General features: G+C 39.4%; 1 protein-coding gene across 2 annotated transcripts in view; it reads left to right on the forward strand.

Moving 5' to 3' along the window:
• c5 (complement component 5) overlaps nucleotides 1-24,107 on the forward strand; it is a 63,476-nt gene that overhangs the window by 16,832 nt on the left and 22,537 nt on the right. Inside the window, exons 11-22 of one of the 2 annotated variants that reach the window (XM_064973978.1) lie at nucleotides 12,558-12,761; nucleotides 14,551-14,754; nucleotides 15,035-15,244; nucleotides 15,412-15,561; nucleotides 15,943-16,072; nucleotides 16,268-16,333; nucleotides 16,456-16,659; nucleotides 21,875-21,959; nucleotides 22,251-22,336; nucleotides 22,833-22,981; nucleotides 23,309-23,545; nucleotides 23,957-24,017. In XM_064973978.1, the coding sequence (XP_064830050.1) occupies nucleotides 12,558-12,761; nucleotides 14,551-14,754; nucleotides 15,035-15,244; nucleotides 15,412-15,561; nucleotides 15,943-16,072; nucleotides 16,268-16,333; nucleotides 16,456-16,659; nucleotides 21,875-21,959; nucleotides 22,251-22,336; nucleotides 22,833-22,981; nucleotides 23,309-23,545; nucleotides 23,957-24,017 (1,786 nt within the window). The remainder of the gene's footprint in view (nucleotides 1-12,557; nucleotides 12,762-14,550; nucleotides 14,755-15,034; nucleotides 15,245-15,411; nucleotides 15,562-15,942; nucleotides 16,073-16,267; nucleotides 16,334-16,455; nucleotides 16,660-21,874; nucleotides 21,960-22,250; nucleotides 22,337-22,832; nucleotides 22,982-23,308; nucleotides 23,546-23,956; nucleotides 24,018-24,107) is intronic. The other variant, XM_064973987.1, reaches the window with a different exon arrangement.

Genomic DNA, 24,107 nt, shown 5'->3' on the forward strand with positions numbered 1-24,107 from the left:
ATTGTGTCGAGGCACAGATCTGTGGAAGGGTACCAAATATTGTCTGCAGCATTGAAGGTCCCCAAGAACACAGTGGCCTCCATCATTCTTAAATGGAACAAGTTTGATACCACCAAGACTCTTCCTAGAGCTGGCCGTCCGGCCAAACTGATTAATCAGTGGAGAAGGGCCTTGGTCAGGGAAGTGACCAAGAACCTGATTGTCACTCTGACAGAGCTCCACGGTTCCTCTGTCAAGATGTGAGAACCTTCCATATGGACAACCATCTCTGCGGCACTCCACCAATCAGGCCTTTATGGTAGAGTGGCCAGAAGGAAGCCACTTATCAGTAAAAGGCACATGACAGCCCAGAGTATACCAAACGACACCTAAAGGACTCTCAGACCATGAGAAACAAGTTTCTCTGGTCTGATGAAACTAATATTGAACTCTTTGGCCTGAATGCCAAGCATCACGTCTGGAGGAAACCTGGCACCATCCCTATGGTGAAGCATGGGTGGCAGCATCATGCTGTGGGGATGTTTTTCAGCTGCAAGAACTGGGAGACTAGTCAGGATCGATGGAAAGACGAACAGAACAAAGTACAGAGAGATCCTTGATGAAAACCTGTTCCAGAGCGCTCAGGACCTCAGAGTGGAGTGAAAGTTCACCTTCCAACAGGACAACGACCTTAAGCACACAGTCGAGACAACGCAGGAGTGGCTTTGGGACAGGTCTCTGAATATCCTTGAGTGGACCAGCCAGAGCCCAGACTTGAACCCGCTCCCCATCCAACCTGACAGAGCTTGAGAGGATCTGCAGTGAAAATGGGAGAAACTTGTAGCTTCATACCCAAGAATACTCGAGGCTGTCTACTGTTGATTTTGTTAGTCACTCTCAGTCAGATATCATATTAAAAACTGCAAACATTCCTCTCTTTGATCTACTCAAAGATCCATTTAATTACTCTTATACAAATGGTAGACTTTCAGGTACTCAACAAGAAGGTCTGATTTCATTACTACTAAAACAGGACACAGGTGGTAAGTATAAAGATCTAGTCCATTTAAAAAACTGGAGGCCTCTAACACTTCAATGTTGTGATGTGAAAATCCTGGCGAAATGCATAGCACATAGAATAAAACAGGTTTTGCAAGATATTGTTCACAATGATCAGACACGTTTTTTACATAGATGATATATTGGAGATAATATACTTGAAACAATTGAACATTATGAAACATCGAAGATACCAGGCCTGGTCTTCATAGCAGGTTTGAAAAGGTGTTTAATAAAGTATGACTAGAATTTATATATAAATGCCTGGATTACTTTAATTTTGGTGAATCCTTTAAAGTTATGTACAGCAACCCCAGATGTAAAATAGTAAATAATGGTTACTTCTCAGAAAGTGTTGAGCTTTTAAGAGGAGTTAAACAGGGCTGTCTGTTGTCTCCATATCTATTTATTATGGCCACGGAAATGCTCGCTATTAAAATTACATCCAACAAGAACATCAAGGGGTTAGAAATCCAGGGGATAAAAACAAAAGTGTCAATGTATGCCGATATCTGTAGTTTTTTCATAAGTCCACAATCTGGATCCCTGCACAGTCTCATTGAAGATCTTGATCACTTTTTTAGCCTCACTGGATTAAAACCTAATTATGACAATATTACGTATTGGATCGTTAAAAAATACAATGTTTACACTACCTTGTAGTTTACCAATACAATGGGTGGATAGTGAGGTAGACATACCTCACTATGGTATTCACATCTCAAAAAATATAAATGAACTTACCACAAGTAATTTCAATAGAAAGTTAGCAAAAATAGAAAAGATTCTGCAACCATGGAGAGATAAATACTTTAAAAATCACACTGATTAACTCTTTGGTCCTATCACAGTTTACTTATTTACTAATGGCAATGCCTACTCCAGATGTCTCATTTTTTAAATGCTAAGCCAGACAAAATTGAACATGCCTATTTACAGTTGAAGTCAGAAGTTTACATAGGTTTAGGGTTTAGCCAAATACATTTAAACTCAGTTTTCACAATTCCTGACATTTAATTCAAGTAAAAATTCCCTGTTTTAGGGCAGTTAGGATCACCACTTTATTTATCCACTCAATATATCCACATATTTTTTCTACCTCAAGATGCCATCTATTTTGTAAAGTGTAAAGTCCCTCCTGCAGAAAAGCACCCCCACAACATGATACTGCCACCCCTGTGCTTCACGGTTGGGATGATGTTCTTCGGCTTGCAAGCCTCCCCCTTTTTCCTCCAAACATAACGATGGTCATTATGGCCAAACAGTTATATTTTTGTTTCATCAGACCAGAGGCCATTTCTCCAAAAAGTACGATCTTTGTACCAATGTGCAGTTGCATACTGTAGTCTGGCTTTTTTATGGCGGTTTTGGAGCAGTGGCTTCTTCCTTGCTGAGCGGCCTTTCAGGTTATGTTGATATAGGACTCGTTTTACTGTGGATACAGATACTTTTGTACCCGTTTCCTCCAGCTTCTTCACAAGGTCCTTTGCTGTTGTTCTGGGATTGATTTGCACTTTTCGCACCAAAGTACATTAATCTCCAGGAGACAGAACACGTCTCCTTCCTGAGCAGTATGATGGCTGCGTGGTCCCATGGTGTTTATACTTGCGTACTATTGTTTGTAGAGATGAACGTGGTACCTTCAGGCATTTGGAAATTGCTCCCAAGGATGAACCAGACTTGTGGAGGTCTATAATTTTTGTTCTGAGGTCTTGGCTGATTTTTTTTGGTAAAGAGGTACTGAGCTTGAAGGTAGGCCTTGAAATACATCCACAGGTTCACCTCCAATTGACTCAAATGATGTCAATTAGCCTTTCAGAAACTTCTAAAGCCATGACATCATTTTCTGGAATTTTCCAAGCTGTTTAAAGGCATAGTCAACTTAGTGTATGTAAACTTCTGACCCACTGGAATTGTGATGCAGTGAATTATAAGTTAAATAATCTATCTGTAGACAATTGTTGGAAAAATGACTTGTGTCATGCACAAAGTAGATGTCCTAACCGACTTGCCAAAACTATGGTATGTTAACAAGAAATTTGTGGAGTGATTGAAAAACGAGTTTTAATGACTCCAACCTAAGTGTATGTAAACTTTCGACATCAACTGTATATAATGAACATGAGTTTGGGGGCTAAAATGATTAAATATTAAAGCTTTAAACTTCTCACTAAAAGCTTCACACATACATAAGTTTTACTTTAACCCAAAATGGTTCTCCAGTAGATTATTAACCTTTCTGGCGCAGGCATTCCGCTAGCGACCCACCTCGACATCATCCGGTGAAATTGCAGAACTCCAAATTCAAAATACAGAAATAGTCATAATAGTCATAAAAAATACAAGTGTTATACATTGGCTTAAATATTAACTTCTTGTTAAAACCTCTTAGAGCTACCCCCTACTTTTATCAATTTCCCGCCTGAAGACATACCCAAATCTAACTGACTGTAACTCAGGCACAGAACCAAGGATATGCATATTCTTGGTACCATTTGAAAGAAAACACTCTGAAGTTTGTGGAAATGTGAATTGAATTTTGGAGAATATAACACAATAGATCTGGTTTAAATAATACAATGAAAAAAACATGTTTTTTATTTTTATTGTTGTATCATTATCTTTAAAATGAACAAGATAAAACAAACATTCAGATAGGATGATGGGGACAATTTCAGTGAAAAACATAAGAGGGCAACAGTACTTGTGCAAAGTTTCAGAATGATAACTTCCAAAATGAGAGTGCTACATGACTTTTATCATGAAGTCACCCAGGTGTCCCACACAAGTAGCCCAAATGTACCCAAGTGGACAAATTGGTGAAGGTATACATTTTGAAACAAATAACTATATACAACATGCCAAAATGGTATTCTAACCCCCCCCCCCCCCCCAAAATGGAAAAAAAATATGAAGAAAAAAATATATACATTTACAAAATAACATGGGTAACTATTTATACACTTTCAATATTTGGAAGACCCTCAGTCCTCTATCAAATCAAATGTATTTATATAACCCTTCTTACATCAGCTAATATCTCAAAGTGCTGTACAGAAACCCAGCCTAAAACCCCAAACAGCAAGCAAAGCAGGTGTAGAAGCACGGTGGCTAGGAAAAACTCCCTAGAAAGGCCAAAACCTCGGAAGAAACCTAGAGAGGAACCAGGCTATGAGGGGTGGCCAGTCCTCTTCTGGCTGTGCCGGGTGGAGATTATAACAGAACATGGCCGAGATAGATGACCAGCAGGGTCAAACGTTCATAGATGACCAGCAGGGTCAAATAATAATAATCACAGTAGTTGGCTAGGATGCAACAGGACAGCACCTCAAGAGTAAATATGAACAGTTTAGGGTTTCATAGCCGCAGGCAGAACAGATGAAACTGGAACAGTAGCAATTTAGGTGGACTGGGGACAGCAAGGAGTCATCATGCCAGGTAGTCCTGATGCATGGTCCTAGGGCTCAGGTCCTCCTCCGAGAGAAAGAGAGAATTAGAGAGAGCATACTTAAATTCACACAGGACACCGGATAAGACAGGAGAAGTCCTCCAGATATAACAAACTGACCCTAGGCCCCCGACACATAAACTACTGCAGCATAAATACTGGAGGCTGAGACAGGAGGTGTCAGGAGACACTGTGGCCCCATCCGATGAGACCCCCGGACAGGGCCAAACAGGAAGGATATAACCCCACCCACTTGCCAAAGCGCTACACAATATTGTGCTGCTGATGCCAGGTGCCAAAGCAGTCTCTTTCTGCTGTAAAGTGAGTATCAACAGGTATAATAAACAGATATATACATACAGTGGGGCAAAAAAGTATTTAGTCAGCCACCAATTGTGCAAGTTCTCCCACTTAAAAAGATGAGAGAGGCCTTTAATTTTCATCATAGGTACACTTCAACTATGACAGACCAAATGAGATTTTTTTTCCAGAAAATCACATTGTAGGATTTTTAATGAATTTATTTGCAAATTATGGTGGAAAATAAGTATTTGGTCACCTACAAACAAGCAAGATTTCTGGCTCTCACAGACCTGTAACTTCTTCTTTAAGAGTCTCCTCTGTCCTCCACTCGTTACCTGTATTAATGGCACCTGTTTGAACTTGTTATCAGTATAAAAGACACCTGTCCACAACCTCAAACAGTCACACTCCAAACTCCACTATGGCCAAGACCAAAGAGCTGTCAAAGGACACCAGAAACACAATTGTAGACCTGCACCAGGCTGGGAAGACTGAATCTGCAATAGGTAAACAGCTTGGTTTGAAGAAATCAACTGTGGGAGCAATTATTAGGAAATGGAAGACATACAAGACCACTGATAATCTCCCTCGATCTGGGGCTCCACGCAAGATCTCACCCTGTGGGGTCAAAATGATCACAAGAACGGTGAGCAAAAATCCCAGAACCACACGGGGGGACCTAGTGAATGACCTGCAGAAAGCTGGGACCAAAGTAACAAAGCCTACCATCAGTAACACACTACGCCGCCAGGGACTCAAATCCTGCAGTGCCAGACCCCTGCTTAAGCCTGCTTAAGCCAGTACATGTCCAGGCCCGTCTGAAGTTTGCTAGAGAGCATTTGGATGATCCAGAAGAAGATTGGGAGAATGTCATATGGTCAGATGAAACCAAAATAGAACTTTTTTGGTAAAAACTCAACTTGTCGTGTTTTACGTCAAAGAATGCTGAGTTGCATCCAAAGAACACTAAACCTACTGTGAAGCATGGGGGTGGAAACATCATGCTTTGGGGCTGTTTTTCTGCAAAGGGACCAGGACGACTGATCCGTGTAAAGGAAAGAATGAATGGGGCATGTATTGTGAGATTTTGAGTGAAAACCTCCTTCCATCAGCAAGGGCATTGAAGATGAAACGTGGCTGGGTCTTTCAGCATGACAATGATCCCAAACACACAGCCCAGGCAACAAAGGAGTGGCTTCGTAAGAAGCATTTCAAGGTCCTGGAGTGGCCTAGCCAGTCTCCAGATCTCAACCCCATAGAAAATCTTTTGAAGGAGTTGAAAGTCCGTGTTGCCCAGCAACAGCCCCAAAACATCACTGCTCTAGAGGAGATCTGCATGGAGGAATGGGCCAAAATACCAGCAACAGTGTGTGAAGACTTACAGAACACATTTGACCTCTGTCATTGCCAACAAAGGGTATATAAGTATTGTATTGAGATAAACTTTTGTTAACTTCTTGAAACTCCCCATCCCGGATCCGGGATCGTGACTAAAGCCTCAGGCTCATTAGCATAACGCAACGTTAACGATTTCTGAAAATCGCACATAAAATGAAAATAATGCGCCAGCTCTCAAGCTTAGCCTTTTCTTAACAACACTGTCATCTCAGATTTTCAAAATATGCTTTTGAACCATAGCAATTGACTAATTTGTGTAAGAGTATGCTAAGCTAGCTTAGCATTTTGAGTAGCATTTAGCACGCAACATTTTCACAAAAACCAGATAACCAAATAAATAAAATCATTTACCTTTGAAGAGCTTCGGATGTTTTCAATGAGGAGACTCTCAGTTACATACCAAATGCGCAGTTTTTCCTGAAAGCGTCTGTGTGTAGGAGAAATCGCTCCGTTTTGTACATCACATTTGGCTACCGAAACGAACCGAAAATTCAGTCACCTACAACGTCAAACTTTTTCCGAATTAACTCCATAATATCGACCGAAACATGGCAAACGTTGTTTGGAATCAAGCCTCAAGGTGTTTTTTCACATATCTCTTCATTGATATATCGTTCGTGGAAGCCTGCATTCTTCTCTGAATTCTGAGGAAAAATACTTGCAGCTGACTTTTGCGCACCAATTTCGGCGCAGGACACCGGGCGGACACCTGGTAAATGTGGTCTCTTATGGTCAATCTTCCAATGATATGCCTACAAATACGTCACAATGCTGCAGACACCTTGGGGAAATGACAGAAAGGGCAGACTTACTCCTCTCGCATTCACAGCCATATAAGGAGACAATGGAAAACAGAGCCTCAAAAATCCTGCTCATTTCCTGGATGCCGTCTCATCTTGGTTTTACATGAAGCTCACGTTCTAGGGCACGCACAGAAAATATCTTTGCAGTTCTGGAAACGTCAGAGTGTTTTCTTTCCAAAGCTACCAATTATATGCATAGTCGAGCATCTTTTTGTGACAAAATATCTTGTTTAAAACGGGAACGTTTTTCATCCAAAAATGAAATTGCGCCCCTAGAGTTTCAACAGGTTAACGACCAAATACTTATTTTTACACTATAATTTGCAAATAAATTCATTAAAAATCCTACAATGTGATTTTCTGGATTTTTTTCTCTCATTTTGTCTGTCATAGTTGAAGTGTACCTATGATGAAAATTACAGGCCTCTCTCATCTTTTTAAGTGGGAGAACTTGCACAATTGGTGGCTGACTAAATACTTTTTTGCCCCAATGTATAGAGTACAGGGAACATAAGGTTGAATATATTATTATAGACCTGCTAGATCTACTGTCTCTTTTATATTATGACATTTCAGCTCGATCTACTGTCTCTATTATATTATGACAGACCAGCTAGATCTACTGTCTTTATTATATGACAACAGACCAGCTGTATCTACTGTCTCCATTTTACTTTGGCCGTTGTTGTGGGCCTGCCCTCCCTTCAACAGCCTCAAATAGGCTATTACATGTGGGTTGGGGTGGGGCGGCAGACACATGCATCTCACATTTCATTGCATTACATTTTTATATATTGCTTCTAAAATCACAAATAATATTTCATATTATTAATTTCAAACAAGGGCATTAGCATGAGAAGAACTTACCAGTCTAAAACATGTCCTCTCCGTTCAAAAAATATTCCTCCACTTGGGAATCGCTAAATGAATCGTCCTACAACAATCTCTGTCTCACTTTTCCGATCAATTTCCTCTAAAATTGTGTGTACACCTGCATATCTAGACTTCGATTTAGCTTTCCCTGACTTAGTCGCCATACTGATTGATATATAAACAGCTGAATCTGCGTGTTTACCAAACAATGCTGTGCGTAATATGCGTAGCTTTTTCGGTATAAAACTTCAATAGCGAATGACTCTCTTTACACAGGAGTTTACTACATGGGTTGGTCTTCCAACACATAACCATTGCATATTGCCGTTTACCTCAGCTCATTGGCTATCTACCCAGCTAGATATCAAGATGATCAGTGGTCATTGGGTTAAAATACAGTCAATCAATGAAACAGTGGTCATATCATTGGTGCACAGTGATGTCATTACTTGTTGTCTTCAAATCGGTTTCTTTCAGTCAATACGTCCTGCGAAATGGCCCATCAGGTTTGGTTGTGTTACAAACAAACCAGATGATTGCAATGAAACCAAACATGACTGGAAAAGTCACGTTTTGTGTGGGTATTTACCCTCGAATGTGTTGTCGAAAATAGAATGAGATGGAATTCACGACACAAGCGGTTCACAAAATGTTTCGTGTTAGGCTATAAAAACGGATTTTATCAAACAAAACATCATTCATTGTGTAACAATGAGCATTGGGATTGCAAACAGACGAAGATCGTCAAAGGTAAACAATTTATTTTAATGCAGTTTGTGATTGTGTTAGCCTGTGCTGGTTGAAATAGTTTTTTTTTATTGGGGCTCTATTCTCAGATAATCGCATCGTATACTTTCGCAGTAAATCCTTTTTTAAATCTGACAACGCAGTTGGATTATCAAGATTCTAGGCTTTCGATACATGTGAGACACTTGTATTTTCATGAATGTTTAATATGACTATTTATGTAGCGATCACCATATGTTGTGGAATTTCAGCCCGCTACCGGGTTCCGTGCTCAGAGAGGTTAATCCAGCCACTTTGTCAGATTTCAAAAAGGCTTTACGGCGAAAGCATACCATGCGATTATCTGAGGACAGTGCCCCGCATACAAAAGCATGAAAAACATTTTTCAACCATACAGATGCATCACGAAAGTCAGAAATAGCGATAAAATAAATCAGTTACCTTTGAAGATCTTCATCTTTTTGCAATCCCAAAGGTCTCAGTTACACAATGAATGGTTGTTTTGTTTGATAAAGTCCTTCTTTGTATCCCCAAAATGTCTATTTATTTGGCGCGTTTTATTCAGAAATACACCGGTTCCAACTCGCCCAACATGCCTACAAAGGATCTAATAAGTTACCTGTAAACTTGGTTCAAACATTTCAAACAACGTTTCTAATCCAACCTCAGGTACCATGAAATGTAAATAATCGATACAATTTTAGACGGAATAAACTGTTTCCAATACCGGAGAAAAACAACACAGAGCGCACTCTCATTCATGCTCACCAAAAGTCTAGAGTCCACCTGAGTGATTCTTAGAAAGAATTCGATTACTTTTTCATTAAAAAAACAACAACATCGAACAATTTCTAAAGACTGTTGACATCTAGTGGAAGCCATACGAACTGCAATCTGGGTCCTAATAATTCGGCTTCGCCATAGAAAAGCATTGGATAATCCAATTACCTCAAAATACATTTTCCTGGATGGATTGTCCTCGGGGTTTCGCCTGCCAAATCAGTTCTGTTGTACTCACAGACATTATTTTAACAGTTTTAGAAACTTTAGAGTGTTTTTATCCAATACTCCCATGCATATGCATATCCTAGCTTCTGGATATGCATATGGAAGTTTACTGTGGGCACCTCAGTCATCCAAACTTCCGAATACTGCCCCTTATCCCTAAGAAGATTTAAGAAAGGCTCATCCTTTGTTCAAAAATGGCCTTTTTGCCTTTATACAGATTTCTAATTTCCGACTAATTGAACTTTTTTTTTAAGTATCACCCTTTCTTAAACAAGCCATACAAACTGGTTGCAATTTCAGTTTTATTCTCCAGAAAAGATAGAACATATATTACAACAAATGTTATGGATAAATTCAAATTTACTGATTAATTATTAAAAAAAAACATTCTTTATGGAATTAAAAAAAAATATATATATATTATATTTGTTTATGATATTATGAATAGAAACGGAGGAGTTATGTCACATATGCAGTTATCGAAAATATCTGCACAATCCAAATTTACAACCGACTGATTGCAGCAACACCACCAAAAACTTGTTTGTCTGCCATATATTAAATATACAAATTGGCTTAAAGGAACTGGCATGAATAAAAAAATATACCAGTTTAATTTGAGGAAACAAATGTTGACAGCTGCGCCATACAGGTTTCAAAATAAATGGGAAAAGATTTTCAGTGTAACAATTCTATGGAATATGGTTTATGAACTGGTACAAAAAACTACACTTGATTCAAGACTTCGAGTTTTCAATTTAGATTGTTATATAAAATTCTTGCCACCAACAGAATGCTATGGGGCGGCAGGTAGCCTAGTTGTTAGAGCGTTGGACTTGCAACCGAAAGGTTGCAAGATCATGTCCCCAAGCTGACAAGGTTCAAATCTGTCGTTCTGCCCCTGAACAAGGCAGTTGTATTGTTATGTGAACTGTATTGAGGTGAGGTGTACTAATGACATGTGGCCGAGAAGACTGTGGACATTTTTTAAGGCCTTTGTTGTGTCAATGAACACCCCCCACATTCATACCCTCTGCACTCATCCACTAGAAAATAATACAGATTATTGCAAATCCTCTGTTGATGACTGTGTTCGTTCTTGTATGAAGTTGCTGTTTAATTGCTCTGCCATTATTAGTATTAGTATTATTGTATGAGGTATTCTTGTTGGGGTTACCCCTGTGCTGTGATGTGGGTTTTATATGGTGTGTATTCTCTTTTCTTTCCACTGGCTATCTGGTAAACAGGCTACACTCTAGGCAGTCTCTTCTCCTGATGTGTGTGGGTCTGGTAGTGGTACTCTCTCTATTCTACTCTTTTCCTTTCGGCATGGTTAATACCTGCCTGGCGCCCGAACAAAATCTTTCTTTACCCCTCTCTAATAAATACCGCTACAAGGTGTTGCCCCTATGTAGCTTGTTTATGATCACAGGTTCAGAAATGTTAATAAAATCACAACATGCTCTTAAAATGAATCTTACAAATAAGTATTGTTGGGCGGTTTGGAAAGCCATAGTCAATAAATAATATAACAATATTTCTGTAAAGGTTTTCATCTTTAGCTTACAATCTGTGGAATCTATACGATTTGAAAGGTAAAAAATTATGTAAAACATCACAGCACAATTGAAAAATATATGGCACATTGAAACCAAACGAGGGTGGTCTATGGTGATAGGTGGGATGGGTTGAGAGTGGCTGAGGGTTGGGATTAAATAGTTTATGTTTGGTAATGTATTATTGTTATGTGACTGCTTTATATATAAGTACATATATAAGTACCATGTATGTAAAAATGTTATGCTAAATGTGTATGTAAAATGTATGTAGCAAAAAAGCTGTAAAAAAAAACTAAAAGATATTTGTCCTCCGAAGAGGGGGAGTGGTGGAGGGGTTAATAAAAAAGAAAAAAATATGAATAAACATTCCTCTCCACCCTATGACAAATTGTGTAGTTATAAAATTGCAAATCTTCTCCTTGCCCCATGTTAAAATATGTAGCAAACCTGCATTATAACATTCAAATCTTTTGTGACCCTCACCCCATCAAAGTTACCCTTCCCTTTGGCATAATCAATATATCATTAATTTACTTCAACTAAATTATTAGGTTTATCACATTTTTTGTAATCCTTGATGCTTTTAAATCCAGATGTGTGGTTGTAATTGTTTTTAATTGACTAATAAATGTAATTAATATCACAAATGAAAGGTATTTATAGAAACAACAAAAACAGCTTGCAGCCTCTGGCTGGCTGTGGTTAGCTGGAAAGTGGCAGGCTGAATTTGAGATTAGAGAAATTCCTTGCTGTTGTCTTTCAAATTTTCTCAAAGCTAGATGGCTTGCCTAGGGCTTATGGCTGTCCTCTGAGTGCAGGCTAAACGGCATAGGTGCAAAAGCGGCAGGCCAAGGGCTTATAGCGGTCCTATGAGTAAGGGCTACTTGCCAGAGATGCAAATCACACTGAACTGCAAACTCTGCTCGCCCCTGCTGGCGGAAAGTATGTATAGCCTTGGGCGTATGTAAAGAGGAAAATAGCAAGAGGGAGGAAATTGTTTTGCGTACTGGGATGCTGTAGTTGATCGAATGGTTCCCAAGTGATGTCAAAGTCCATTGTTTCAGAACGACAAACGTCCGTAATGTTCAAAGGTACTATGCAAACTGTTGGTTTAAAATTCATATTGTTTAATTTTTGGGGATCAAGTGTTAGCAAATAGAATGAAAAATAATACTATGGTGCCTGCAGAATGGTTTCCTTCTCCACCATCCCTTGTTTCATTTACACCCTTTAAAGCTTCTAGGTAGAACCCTTTGTCTTATAAAGAAGCCTTGTCTTCCAAAAAGGGTTCTTCAGATGAAAACGGGTCTTGGTAGAAACCTATTCCACTGAACCCTTGGAACCCTTTTTAATAAGACTGTATGGGGGTTTTGCCACCAGGTGTCAGTCAAGGACCACCTGGGGGACCCTGTGGCATTGGTACCAGTGAAGTTGGTGAATTCCTTAATCAAAAACAAACTTGGTGTAGACGAAAAACTTAATTGTCCTACACTGACAGTGGATAACAGTAAGAGGACCAAGGACGATGGGATTGCTCTTTTTATTTGCAACCTTCATTCTGAAGCTGAGAGCGCAACATTTATTGTAAGTACCAATGTGGATTGAGTCTCATTAAATGTTTGATTAAGTGAAGACACTACCGTTCAAAAGTTTGTGGTCACTTAGAAATGTCCTTGTTTTTGAAAGAAAAACACATTTTGTCCATTAAAATAACATCAAATTGATCAGAAATACAGTGTAGATATTGTTAATGTTTGTAAATGACTATTGTAGCTGGAAACGGCTGATTTTTATTGGAATCTACATGGGCGTACATAGGCCCATTATCAGCAACCTTCACTCCTGTGTTCCAATGGCACATTGTCTTAGCTAATCCAAGTTTCTCATTTTAAAAGGCTAATTGATCATTAGAAAACCCTTTTGCAATTATGTTAGCACAGCTGAAAACTGTTGTGCTGATTTAAAGAAGCAATAAAACGGGCCTTATTTAGACTAGTTGATCATCTGGAACATCAGCATTTGTGGGTTAGATTACAGGCTCAAAATGGCCAGAAACAAATAACTTTCTTTTGAAACTCGTCAGTCTATTCTTGTTTTGAGAAATTAAGGCTCGTACACTGTTGGTTTAAAATTCAAATTACATCAAATTCAAACAGACACCTCACAAGTCCTCAACTGGCAGCTTCATTAAATAGTACCCGCAAAAAAAACTGTCTCAACGTCAACAGTGAAGAGGCAAGTCCGGGATGCTGGCCTTCTAGCCAGGGTTGCAAATAAAAAAACATATCTCAGACTGGCCAATAAAAATAAAAGATTAAGATGGGCAAAAGAACACAGGCACTGGACAGAGTAACTCTGCCTAGAAGGCCAGCATCCCGGAGTCGCATATTTACTGTTGACATTGAGACTGGTGTTTTGTGCGTGCTATTTAATGAAGCTGCCAGTTGAGGACTTGTGAGGTGTCTGTTTCTCAAACTAGACACTCTAATGTACTTGTCCTCTTTCTCAGTTGTGCACTGGGGCCTCCCACTCCTCTTTCTATTCTGGTTAGAGCAAGTTTGAGCTGTTCTTTAAAGGGAGTAGTACACAGCGTTGTACAAGATCTTCAGTATCTTGGCAATTTCTCGCATAGAATAGCCTTAATTTAGAACAAGAATAGACGGACGAGTTTCAGAAGGAAGTTCTTTGTTTCTGGCCATTTTGAACCTGTAATCGAACCCACAAATGCTGATGCTCCAGATACTCAACTAGTCTAAAGGCCAGTATTATTGCTTCTTTAATCAGAACAACAGTTTTCAGCTGTGCTAAAATAATTGCAAAAGGATTTTCTAATGATCAATTAGCCTTTAAAATGGTAAACTTGTATTAGCTTAGACAACGTGCCATTGGAACACAGGAGTGATGGTTGCTGATAATGGGCCTCTGTATGCCTATATAGATATTCCATAAAAAACTACTGTTTCCAGCTACAATAGTCATTTACAACATTAACAATGTCTACACTCTCTTTCTGATCAATTTGATGTTATTTTAATTGACAAAAAATGAGCTTTACTTTTTTTTTTTTTAAACAAGGACATTTCTAAGTGACCCCAAACTTTTGAACTGTAGTGTACATCTATTTTTTATATATATTTCTGGAGGTATTTTGACACTGTTTAGACAGGGAGGTGGGAGAAACAGATTGAAAGGTTGGAGCTGGGATTGAATCCCAGTCTCCAGTGGGGAGAGGGAGTTTAAATGTGTCTAAGCCAGGCATGTTATCGTTAGACCACAGGCTCTGCACATGCCACACATCCATTGCTTGCTCTCTTTTCTGTTGTTTTTGTGAGGGTTGGGATAGAGTGTATGTAATGCTGTAATGTTGTTTCAGTTCAAGACTGCTGATGAGAGGTTACCCTTCGGTAGTCAAGCGGAATATACACTTGAAGCCAAGGCATACTCGTCCCCCAATGAACGCTACTTGTACATTGATTTGCCGTCCGATTACTCCGGCCTTCAAGTTGGACAACATGTCAGCATTCAAATCTACTTCCATGCTCGCAGCTACCTCCGAATTGAGACTTTCAGCTACCAGGTAAGTGATGTTAGTTTTCTAGTCATACTGTGCCTATAATAAGTATTCACCCCTCTTGGGCTTTTTCACATTTTGTTTTTTTACCAAGTGGAATTTAAAATGATTTAATTGGGATTTGTTGTCACTGATCTACACACAATACCCCATTAGGTCAAAGTAAAAAAGAAAATTATTTCTGTAAAAAAAAGGTAATATAACAAAACAAAAAAAATAATTAAAAATGTTATGTAATTCTAACAATTTACCTCTTCCTGACCTACCGATCTGACTTCTATGCCAGATCATCTCAAGGGGTAAGATAGTGAAGTTTGCTTCTGAAAAGCGTCTCCAAGGTACAGGTTCCCAAGCCATTAGTTTCACAGTGACCTCAGACATGGTGCCATCGATACGCCTGCTAGTCTACTACATACTGCATGGGGAGAAGACACCTGAGCTGGTTGCCGACTCAGTGTGGATAGATGTCAAGGACAAATGTGTCAATGCACTTAAGGTACTGTAGCTCCGCCTCCTCCACAACCCATTCAAAACTCTTAATTCCTGATCGTGTTGTCACATTTAACTGTGAATAAGCTAAGAATGCACAGAATATTTGTCATTTCACAATGAGCATACCCCATCTTTATTCACCAGAACATTTTCTGTTTGTTTATCTCTTAGACAGAGCTCTCATTTCGTAAGAAGGGTTACAAGCCTAAGGATGAACTGATATTTGATGTGAAAACTGGGCAGGATTCCCTGGTGGCCTTATCTGCTATTGACACTGCTGTCTACTCACTTAGAGCCCCACTCCAGGACCCAGTGACAAGAGTGAGACCATTCAAGACTCAGAAAACACACAACAGCCATGCTTAACTTGTTAGAAAAGAAAACATTATTGTCCATTACATTTAAAAAATAATTACATCTGTGTTTGGCACTCAGAGTTAAAAGATGCATTCAGCATTACACACAGTGTACATTTTACAGGTTATTCCAGCAAAATCTTATTGAGCATGGTTGGTGCTGAGAGGATGAATGGCATTTTCTCTGGTGAATGGAACCTTAGTAATGGGGATTTATTGATAAAATTAATATTCTGCCGACTACGCCAAATGTAATACTGAAGACTTGAACTGGGCACATTTCATAGAAAGCAAAAAGCCGACATGTAGAATGTGAGGTAACAATCATTGTTATTTCTTTCTTTAGGTGCTCCGACACATTGAGCAAAGTGACCAAGGGTGTGGAGGAGGAGGTGGCAAAGATAATGCTGATGTCTTCCGTCTCACCGGACTTACTTTTATAACCAATGCAAATGCTCAGGCTTCCCAATCTGAAGGTAATGTACAGTATCTGTCAAAGTCTGCATCCGAAATGGCACCCTATTCCCTTTGGTCTAAAGTAGTGCACTATAAAGGGAATAGGGTGCCATTTCAGACACAGATAAAGTCGCGGAGGACTGGAGAGCATGTAAGCGTCATTGAGAATAAGCCTCCTTACACACACTTTTATCCATGTATGTTCTCTCCATCAGATGACACATGCACTGCTTCTGTGAGACCAAAGCGTGCCCTCTCTTATGACCAACAGAAAGAGAAAGGCAAGTAAATAGTGAGCTAACTCCACATCACAACAAATGTTATTTTTATTCTAAATGTTACGATGAAAAAGCTGTACTTTGTATAGATAAATCAGGGCCCTAACTGTGTCTCTGTCCCACAGCCAAACAATATGGCAGGGACTTTTACTGCTGCTGGCAGGGATTGCATCAAATCCCAACCCTGGATACCTGTGCTCACCGTGCCAATAGACTTAAGGTTAAACTACCCAGTGATGTGAAGAAGTGTCGTGCGGTGTTCACTGAGTGCTGTGATTACAGCCTACAGCTTCTCCAAACCAGTAGTGATCATGTCTTGGCACGTGTTGGTGAGTGCATATTTTGGATGGCAATCACAGCCCCTATGTTGACACACAACTTCTTCTTGTTATGTGATATTCCTTGAATCCCAGTAATCTATCCTTTCCCCCAAAGTGTGCACTTGTTTACTTCCTTTCATGGATTGGTATAAGAAATATGATGCAAATGCTTTTAAATATGTGTGAAGGTGACATAAGTGCACACTTTATGAGAAATAATAGATTTTTGGCACACACTGGTTGACTCAATGTTGTTTCAATGTAATTTGTGAACTTATTGTGATGTGAAATCAACATAGAAAATACATTGGATTCGAAAAAAGTAATTAACCAGAACTGTTTTCATCTCATTTCAACCAGCGTTGTAAATATATAAATTAGGTTCAAACTTAAACTTTAATACATTGACTTAACCTGACTAACAGGTTGTTACATCAACCTAATTTCAACATAATCATCAGAACTACACACAGTATCAGTCAAAAGTTTGGACACACCTACTCATTCAAGGGTTTTTCTTTATTTTTACCTTTTTCTACATTGTATAATAATAGTGAAGACATCAAACCCATGAAATAACACATGGAATCATGTAATAATCCAAAAAGTGTTAAACAAATCAAAATATATTTTAGATTTTAGATTCTTCCAAGTATATTTTAGATTATTTAAATTAACAGGTGTGCCTTGTTAAAAGTTAATTTGTGGAATTTCTTTCCTTTTTAATGCATTTGAGCCAATCAGTTGTGTTGTGACAAGGTAGGTAGTGGTATACAGCCCTATTTGGTAAAATACCAATTCCATATTATGGCAAGACAAACTCAAATAAGTAAAGAGAAACGCCAGTCCATCATTACTTTAAGACATGAAGGTCAGTCAATGCGGAAAATGTCAAGAACTTTGAACGTTTCTTCAAGTGCAATCGCAAAAACCATCAAGCGCTATGATGAAAATGGCTCACGTGAGGACCGCCACAGGAAAGGAAGACCCACAGTTGCAGAGGATAAGTTCATTCGAGTTAACTACACCTCAGATTGCAGCCCAAATAAATGCTTCGCCGAGTTCAAGTTACAGACAGATCACATCAACTGTTCAGAGGAGACTGTGTGAATCAGGCCTTCATGGTTGAATTGCTGCAAATAAACCACAACTAAAGGTCACCAAGAAACGGTCTTGGGCCAAGAAACACGAGCAATGAACATTAGACCGGTGGAAATCTGTCCTTTGTCCTGGTGAGTCCAAATTTGAGATTTTGGTTCCAACCGCCGTGTATTTGTGAGACGCAGAGTAGGTGAACGGATGATCTCTGCATGTGTGGTTCTCACCATGAAGCTTGGAGGAGGAGGTGTGATGGTGTGGTGGTGCTTTGCTGGTGACACTGTCAGTGATTTATTTAGAATTCAAGGCACACTTAACCAGCATGGCTACCATAGCATTCTACAGCGATACGCCATCCCATATGGGTTGCGCTTAGTGTACTATCATTTGTTTTTCAACAGGACAATGACCAAAAAACATACCTCCAGGCTGTGTGAGGGCTATTTGACCAAGGAGAGTGATGGAGTGCTGCATCAGATGACCTGGCCTCCACAATCACCCGACCTCAACCCAATTGAGATGGTTTGGGATGAGTTGGACTGCAGAGTGAAGGAAAAGCAGCCTACAAGTGCTCAGGATATGTGGGAACTGCTTCAAGACTGTTGGAAAAGCATTCTTCATGAAGCTGGTTGAGAGAATGCCAAGAGTGTGCAAAGCTGTCATCAAGGCAAAGGGTGGCTACTTTGAATAATCTCAAATATTAAATATATTTATATATATTAGTTTAACACTTATTTGGTTACTACATGATTCCATATGTGCCATTTCATAGTTGTTTTTTTTAGTTTAAAAAAAATATATTTAATTTTTGCATTTTCCAATTAAGAACATTCAAAACAAAAGTGAAAAGATATTAGACAACGATAGGACAAAGTGACAGTAACAGACGAACGTAACAAAAATAAATTATAATTATATAAACAAACATAAAATAATAAAAAAATAAAAAATAACGGGACATTGGATCACCTGCCGTAGGCTACATATTATACATTACGTGTGAAACATTATGTGAGGATTATATATAGATTCAATCAATGAGATGTGGGGGGAGATTCTCCATATAGTCAATAAAAGGTTGCCAAATTCTGTAAAATGTCTTTAACTTATTCCTTCAAGCAGTAAGTGATTTTCTCCAAAGGGATACAACTATTAACTTCCAAAAGCCACATTACAACTGGCAAGGAGGAATCCAATTTCCATTTCAAGGCAATACATTTCTTGGCAATCGCTAGCAATATTTCTGTTAGCTTTATAGTATGGCTTTGCCTAAGATTGGTGTTAGTAAAGTTACCCAGTAGACAGACCTCCGGGTCTAAAGGGAATGCAACCCCGTGAATTGAGGATATGGTATCGCATACCCGCTGCCAGAAACCGTGTAGTTTTGAACACTGCCAAGTGGAATGGAGGAATGTTCCTTCATCTGAGGAATGTTCCTTCATCTAAAACATAGGGAGGAGATATCTGGGTTGAACTTGTGCAGTCTAGATGGGGTGATATAGGCCATTTCATAGTTTTGACGTCTTCACCATTATTCGACAATGTAGAAATTAGTAAAAATAAAGAAAAACCCTTTAATGAGTAGGTGTGTCCAAACCTTTGACTGGTAATGTATGTGACCCACCACCTGTGTTTGGTCCTATTTAGCAACATTTTTTATTTTTACATTGGATCAAAGTAGACTCTGAGCTAGAAAATGGTATAGCATACACTGCAGTTGAGGAACAATGAAAAAGTAATTGAAAGCTTTGAAAGTTGATAAACTTTTAACCCCACTTTTGAGAAAATGGCCTGTGTATATTTTGATAGACCTACTGGAGAGCTCCTCCTTTTCTTCACCCATTCAGCATCGTTCACAACCAACGATTTCAAGACTAAAAGTGGTTAAAGTAGTAACAAAAAGTTGTATTAAAAATAAACTTTATCTAGTTCTTGGCGTATGTATTGTTCACCTAATATCATTTTTTCACAATTGGTTAGAGCCTTTCACTGTAAGGTCTACACCTGTAGTATTCGGTGCACGTGACAAATAAACTTTGATTTGATATATCCTAATCTGACTTTGGTGCATGTCTTGTTGTTCTTCACATTACCGTCTCTGGTAATCACACTAAATCAAATAAAATCTATGTTTATTTGTCACATGCACAGGATACAGAAGGTGTAAACGGTACAGTTAAATGGTTACTTGCATAGTGGAGTATTTTGTTTTGAAATTTAGCTAGCAAGCTGAACAATTATCCATAATCACGTGAAAAACAAACTCTGACTGGGAAAAAATCAATTTGAACTGTCATCCAACTCGGAATTCCAACTCGGGAACTCGGGCTTCTTTCTAGAGCTCCTACACAGATCATTAGCTAGCGAGCCAGCTAGCTAACATTAGCTAGTTAGCTAACAGTACGCTTTAACTTGCAATGAAAACAACTTTCTGACAAAATTTGAAATGTATTATATCTGAAAATGTAGCTGGCCATTTACCCCTCCCTATACATGGATGAATGCTTCTCCCTCTGTCATGGATGCCAAGGTTTCACTTAGTTTGAAGATGTATAAAACACCTGTCTATGGATTACAACAGCCTCCTTTCTATGTTCTCTTTTTGGACACTCTGTATTTGGCAATCATCTCTCTGCTTGCACTGATTTCAAAATTCGGTCAACTCTTCCGTGAGAACAATTACCGTTTCTTCCCCACCATTGGGGCGGCAGGGTAGCCTAGTGGTTAGTGTTGGACTAGTAACCGAAAGGTTGCAAGTTCAAATCCCCGAGCTGACAAGGTACAAATCTGTCGTTCTGCCCCTGAACAGGCAGGAACCCACTGTTCCTAGGCCATCATTGAAAATAAGAATTTGTTCTTAACTGACTTGCCTAGTAAAATAAAGGTTAAATAAAAATTGTCACCAGAAGACTACAATGTCTGGTTCAATTAAAATGTTTTTACCTAAATCAGGGATTTCCTCATTGTCTGATTCATTTTCAGTCAGAAAGAGTCAGCATGGCACGATCAACCTCCAGAAAGTAGTCCATCACAACATTTTCCCACTGAGCTTTGTCGATAGCGCTATTAACTTCAGGGCAGCAATGTTGAGAGCAGTAGCAAAACTTTTTCAGTTGTTCATGACATCTTAAAAAAAAAGCTGAGGTAGACCGGATTATCCACACACACTTAGCAGTTCACGTTACAGACAGAAGCATTCTCCAAACTCATCTCTCGGCATGTCCAGCCAATCCATTATCTCAGCCAATCATGGCTAGTGGGAAGGTTCCTGTATTTTTCCCTGGCTAAACCAATTATTTACAGATGCATACAAATTAAGGCATATGTAAATTCATATGTTCCAGAGGGCATTTCTGCCCAAAAATGTATTTCGATAAAAATAAACATTCAAATGCCTCTCCTGGAAAGTACTGATGTGCGACATACACATAGTTTCTTGAAACGCGGCACACATTTGATTTTTCCCTTGTTTCAATGTTGATAATAAAATTGTATTCTTTAATCAATGTCATTGATTCAATGTCAAGCTATCAACCTTGAAATAAAATCTGAAGCCACAGTCCAACGATTTCTGCCTGGACATTGACTGCTGTATGAGAGGTATTGCACATCAGTGAGAACAAGTCCACCATCCAGATGCCTACCTCTATGTACTCTGCTTAACTTTGGAAACAAACTGTGTACAATTCAGCTGAGCTATCATGTCAACACATTTTGACATTGATCAGCTTCCATACTAATTTGCGTAGACTACATAAATAACATTGAACAGTAACTCCTCAAACTTTTCTTGTACAAGCTGTATGTGAAAGTAAATTCGGAGTGATTCCATGTCACAATACATTGACAAATTAAGTTGCAACAACATTGAATCAACCAGTGTGTGCCCAGTGGGTAGTCCCTGTTGTGGTCCTGTGGATTTTTTGTGGTCCTGTTCTGGTTCACAAAGGTCCTGGATAGCAGGGAGCTCCATTGTATCATCAGCAAAAGTAATGATGGTGTTGGAGTCATGCAGTCGCAGGTGAACAGGGAGTACAGGAGGGGACTTAGCAGGCACCCCTGAGGGTCCCCGTGTTGAGGGTCAGCATAGTTGTTTTAACTGACAATCCCTGCCTTTTCTATGCAGAGATGGCTATTCTCTTTGACCTGATGCCCACTCAGATACGCAGCTACTTCCCAGAGAGCTGGCTATGGGAAGTACAACCAGTCAGGTGAGAAAAACAAAGGTTCTTGGCATAGCATAAAAAATATAAACTAACTATAAATGCAACATATCTTCTTACCTGGAAGAGATATTAAATATGGAACATTAAGGTTGACAATTAATGCAAAGTAAGTTACGTGAGACAATACTGAAAGACAGATTTAACAATTGTATTCCCTATGTTAATTGAATGTACCGTTATCTAACAGTATCTAAAAGGGGAGTGTGCTAGCCCAGTGGCCCTTGTGTCTTGGTTGACCTGAGGCCAAGTAAGTGTGTTGCTGTTGTCATCAACTAGGTCAGGGCAGATTACCTTGAACAGAAATCTCCCAGACTCTCTGACCACTTGGGAGATAAAAGCTGTTGGCGTGTTCAAGAAGGAGGGTAAGTTGGTGAACAAACACTGAGACGCCTAGCACCACCTACAGGAGAAATTAGGTACATTTACCACAGTCATTCAACACACCAAGCAATCTTATTTTTTCATCCATCTTTGCTGGAGTCCTTAGCCACTGTTCTACACAGGCAGTTGTACCCCTTTCACACATTGTGCCAACCCGAACCGTACCATGCAGGCTCTAGTATTTTCTCTACACATTGTCCTTTCCAGCACAGTTCCAGCAACTATGGTAGTTGTCATAGCCAAGGGAAGTAGGGTTGATGTGGGTCATTCAGCATTCCCTGATAAATCACAATATATATTTTTTAAATTGGTCACTAGGCCTTAATCATTCCTGTAGCACTCCTGTATGAGCTACATGGCTCCCCGCTGACATTTTAGTTGTGTAGCCAGGCCAGCAAAGCCTGGCTCAAAACAGAAGAGTGAATCAACCCTTGGTCACCCCGGTTTTGTTGTTAATGTTTTTCTTATTCTTCCCAGGGAGCTCAGGGATCTGTGTGGCGGACCCCATCAAGGTCTCAGTTACTCAGGCAGTGAGTGTAGATGTGCCCCTGCCCTATTCCATGGTGCGTGGAGAGCAGATTGAGCTGCGAGGCTCCGTCTATAACCAGGCAGAATACAATATTAAGGTGAAGCCAGTAAATGAGGTTCTATTGAAATGCATTGAAAATAATAAAAAACATTTACCTGGTATTATTCATGTCATTAGGATTGAAAACATTTATCATATAATGCATATTTTGATGAATTTATGATGTGCTTGAAGTGGAATGAAATAAGGGCCAGTATTACTGTTTTTTGTGAAGACAATATTCTATAGGATGTGCCGGTACTCAAGCAGTCAAAAATCACGTTACTGGTATTCAGTACCGGTGTATACCTGCCCATTTTAAGTACTGATTTACTTGCATCTTATTGCTTCCATTCTTCTTTCTGTCTGTATCATCCGTGGCTAGTATTGTGTAACTCTGACCGCTGGGGTAGGGGTGTGCCTGTTCCAAGGAAAACCAACGAAAGATGACGGCATAAAGACTACCAACTGTGACAAGACCACTCTGTTGGAAAGCGGCTCAGTTGGTCTTGTCACCTTCACTCTCATGGCCTTGGAAGTGGGGAGTCACACTCTCACATTCACCTTACGCACTGACAAGCCAAGGTTCAACGACCAAATTGTGAAGACGATCCGTGTAGTGGTAAGCCTAAAGGTGGCTAGTTCAACTGCTGCTACTTCTGCACTTAACTGTACTAGAATGAGCGTCATCCGCACCATTATACAGTTGCGAACCCTCTGGTATTATTGAGGATATGACAAAACAAAAGGGGGGGATGATGATGATGATGCAAAATGGAACTGACACAAAATGCATCATCATCACACTTTTAGATTTTTACTAAGTGCTCTATCTTGAAAACTGACGACATGCAAAAAAAATGGCTGCATCAAGAAAAAAAACGATAATATATTATTTCAGTAAAATATCTCTAACATCTTTGCAACTACCTAACGAATATTGTGATTACATACACAGAACGTTCAGTATACTATGTACAGTATAAGACAGTATGATGTTTTAAAAGCTGTGTATTATCTGTCTTTTCATCAGCCTGAAGGCATCAGGACTGAGGACCTCAGCGGAGGAAAACTGGACCCACAGGGTCTTTATGGTATGGGCTCAATGCTATTTCACATTAGTGCTGGGTCACAACATCGGCAGTCTGTGTATTGGACCTGAGTTGTGCATCGTTCTGGTGTGT

The sequence above is a fragment of the Oncorhynchus masou genome, chromosome 1 (assembly GCF_036934945.1).
Source record: "Oncorhynchus masou masou isolate Uvic2021 chromosome 1, UVic_Omas_1.1, whole genome shotgun sequence".
In the NCBI taxonomy this organism is placed as follows: Eukaryota; Metazoa; Chordata; class Actinopteri; order Salmoniformes; family Salmonidae; genus Oncorhynchus; species Oncorhynchus masou.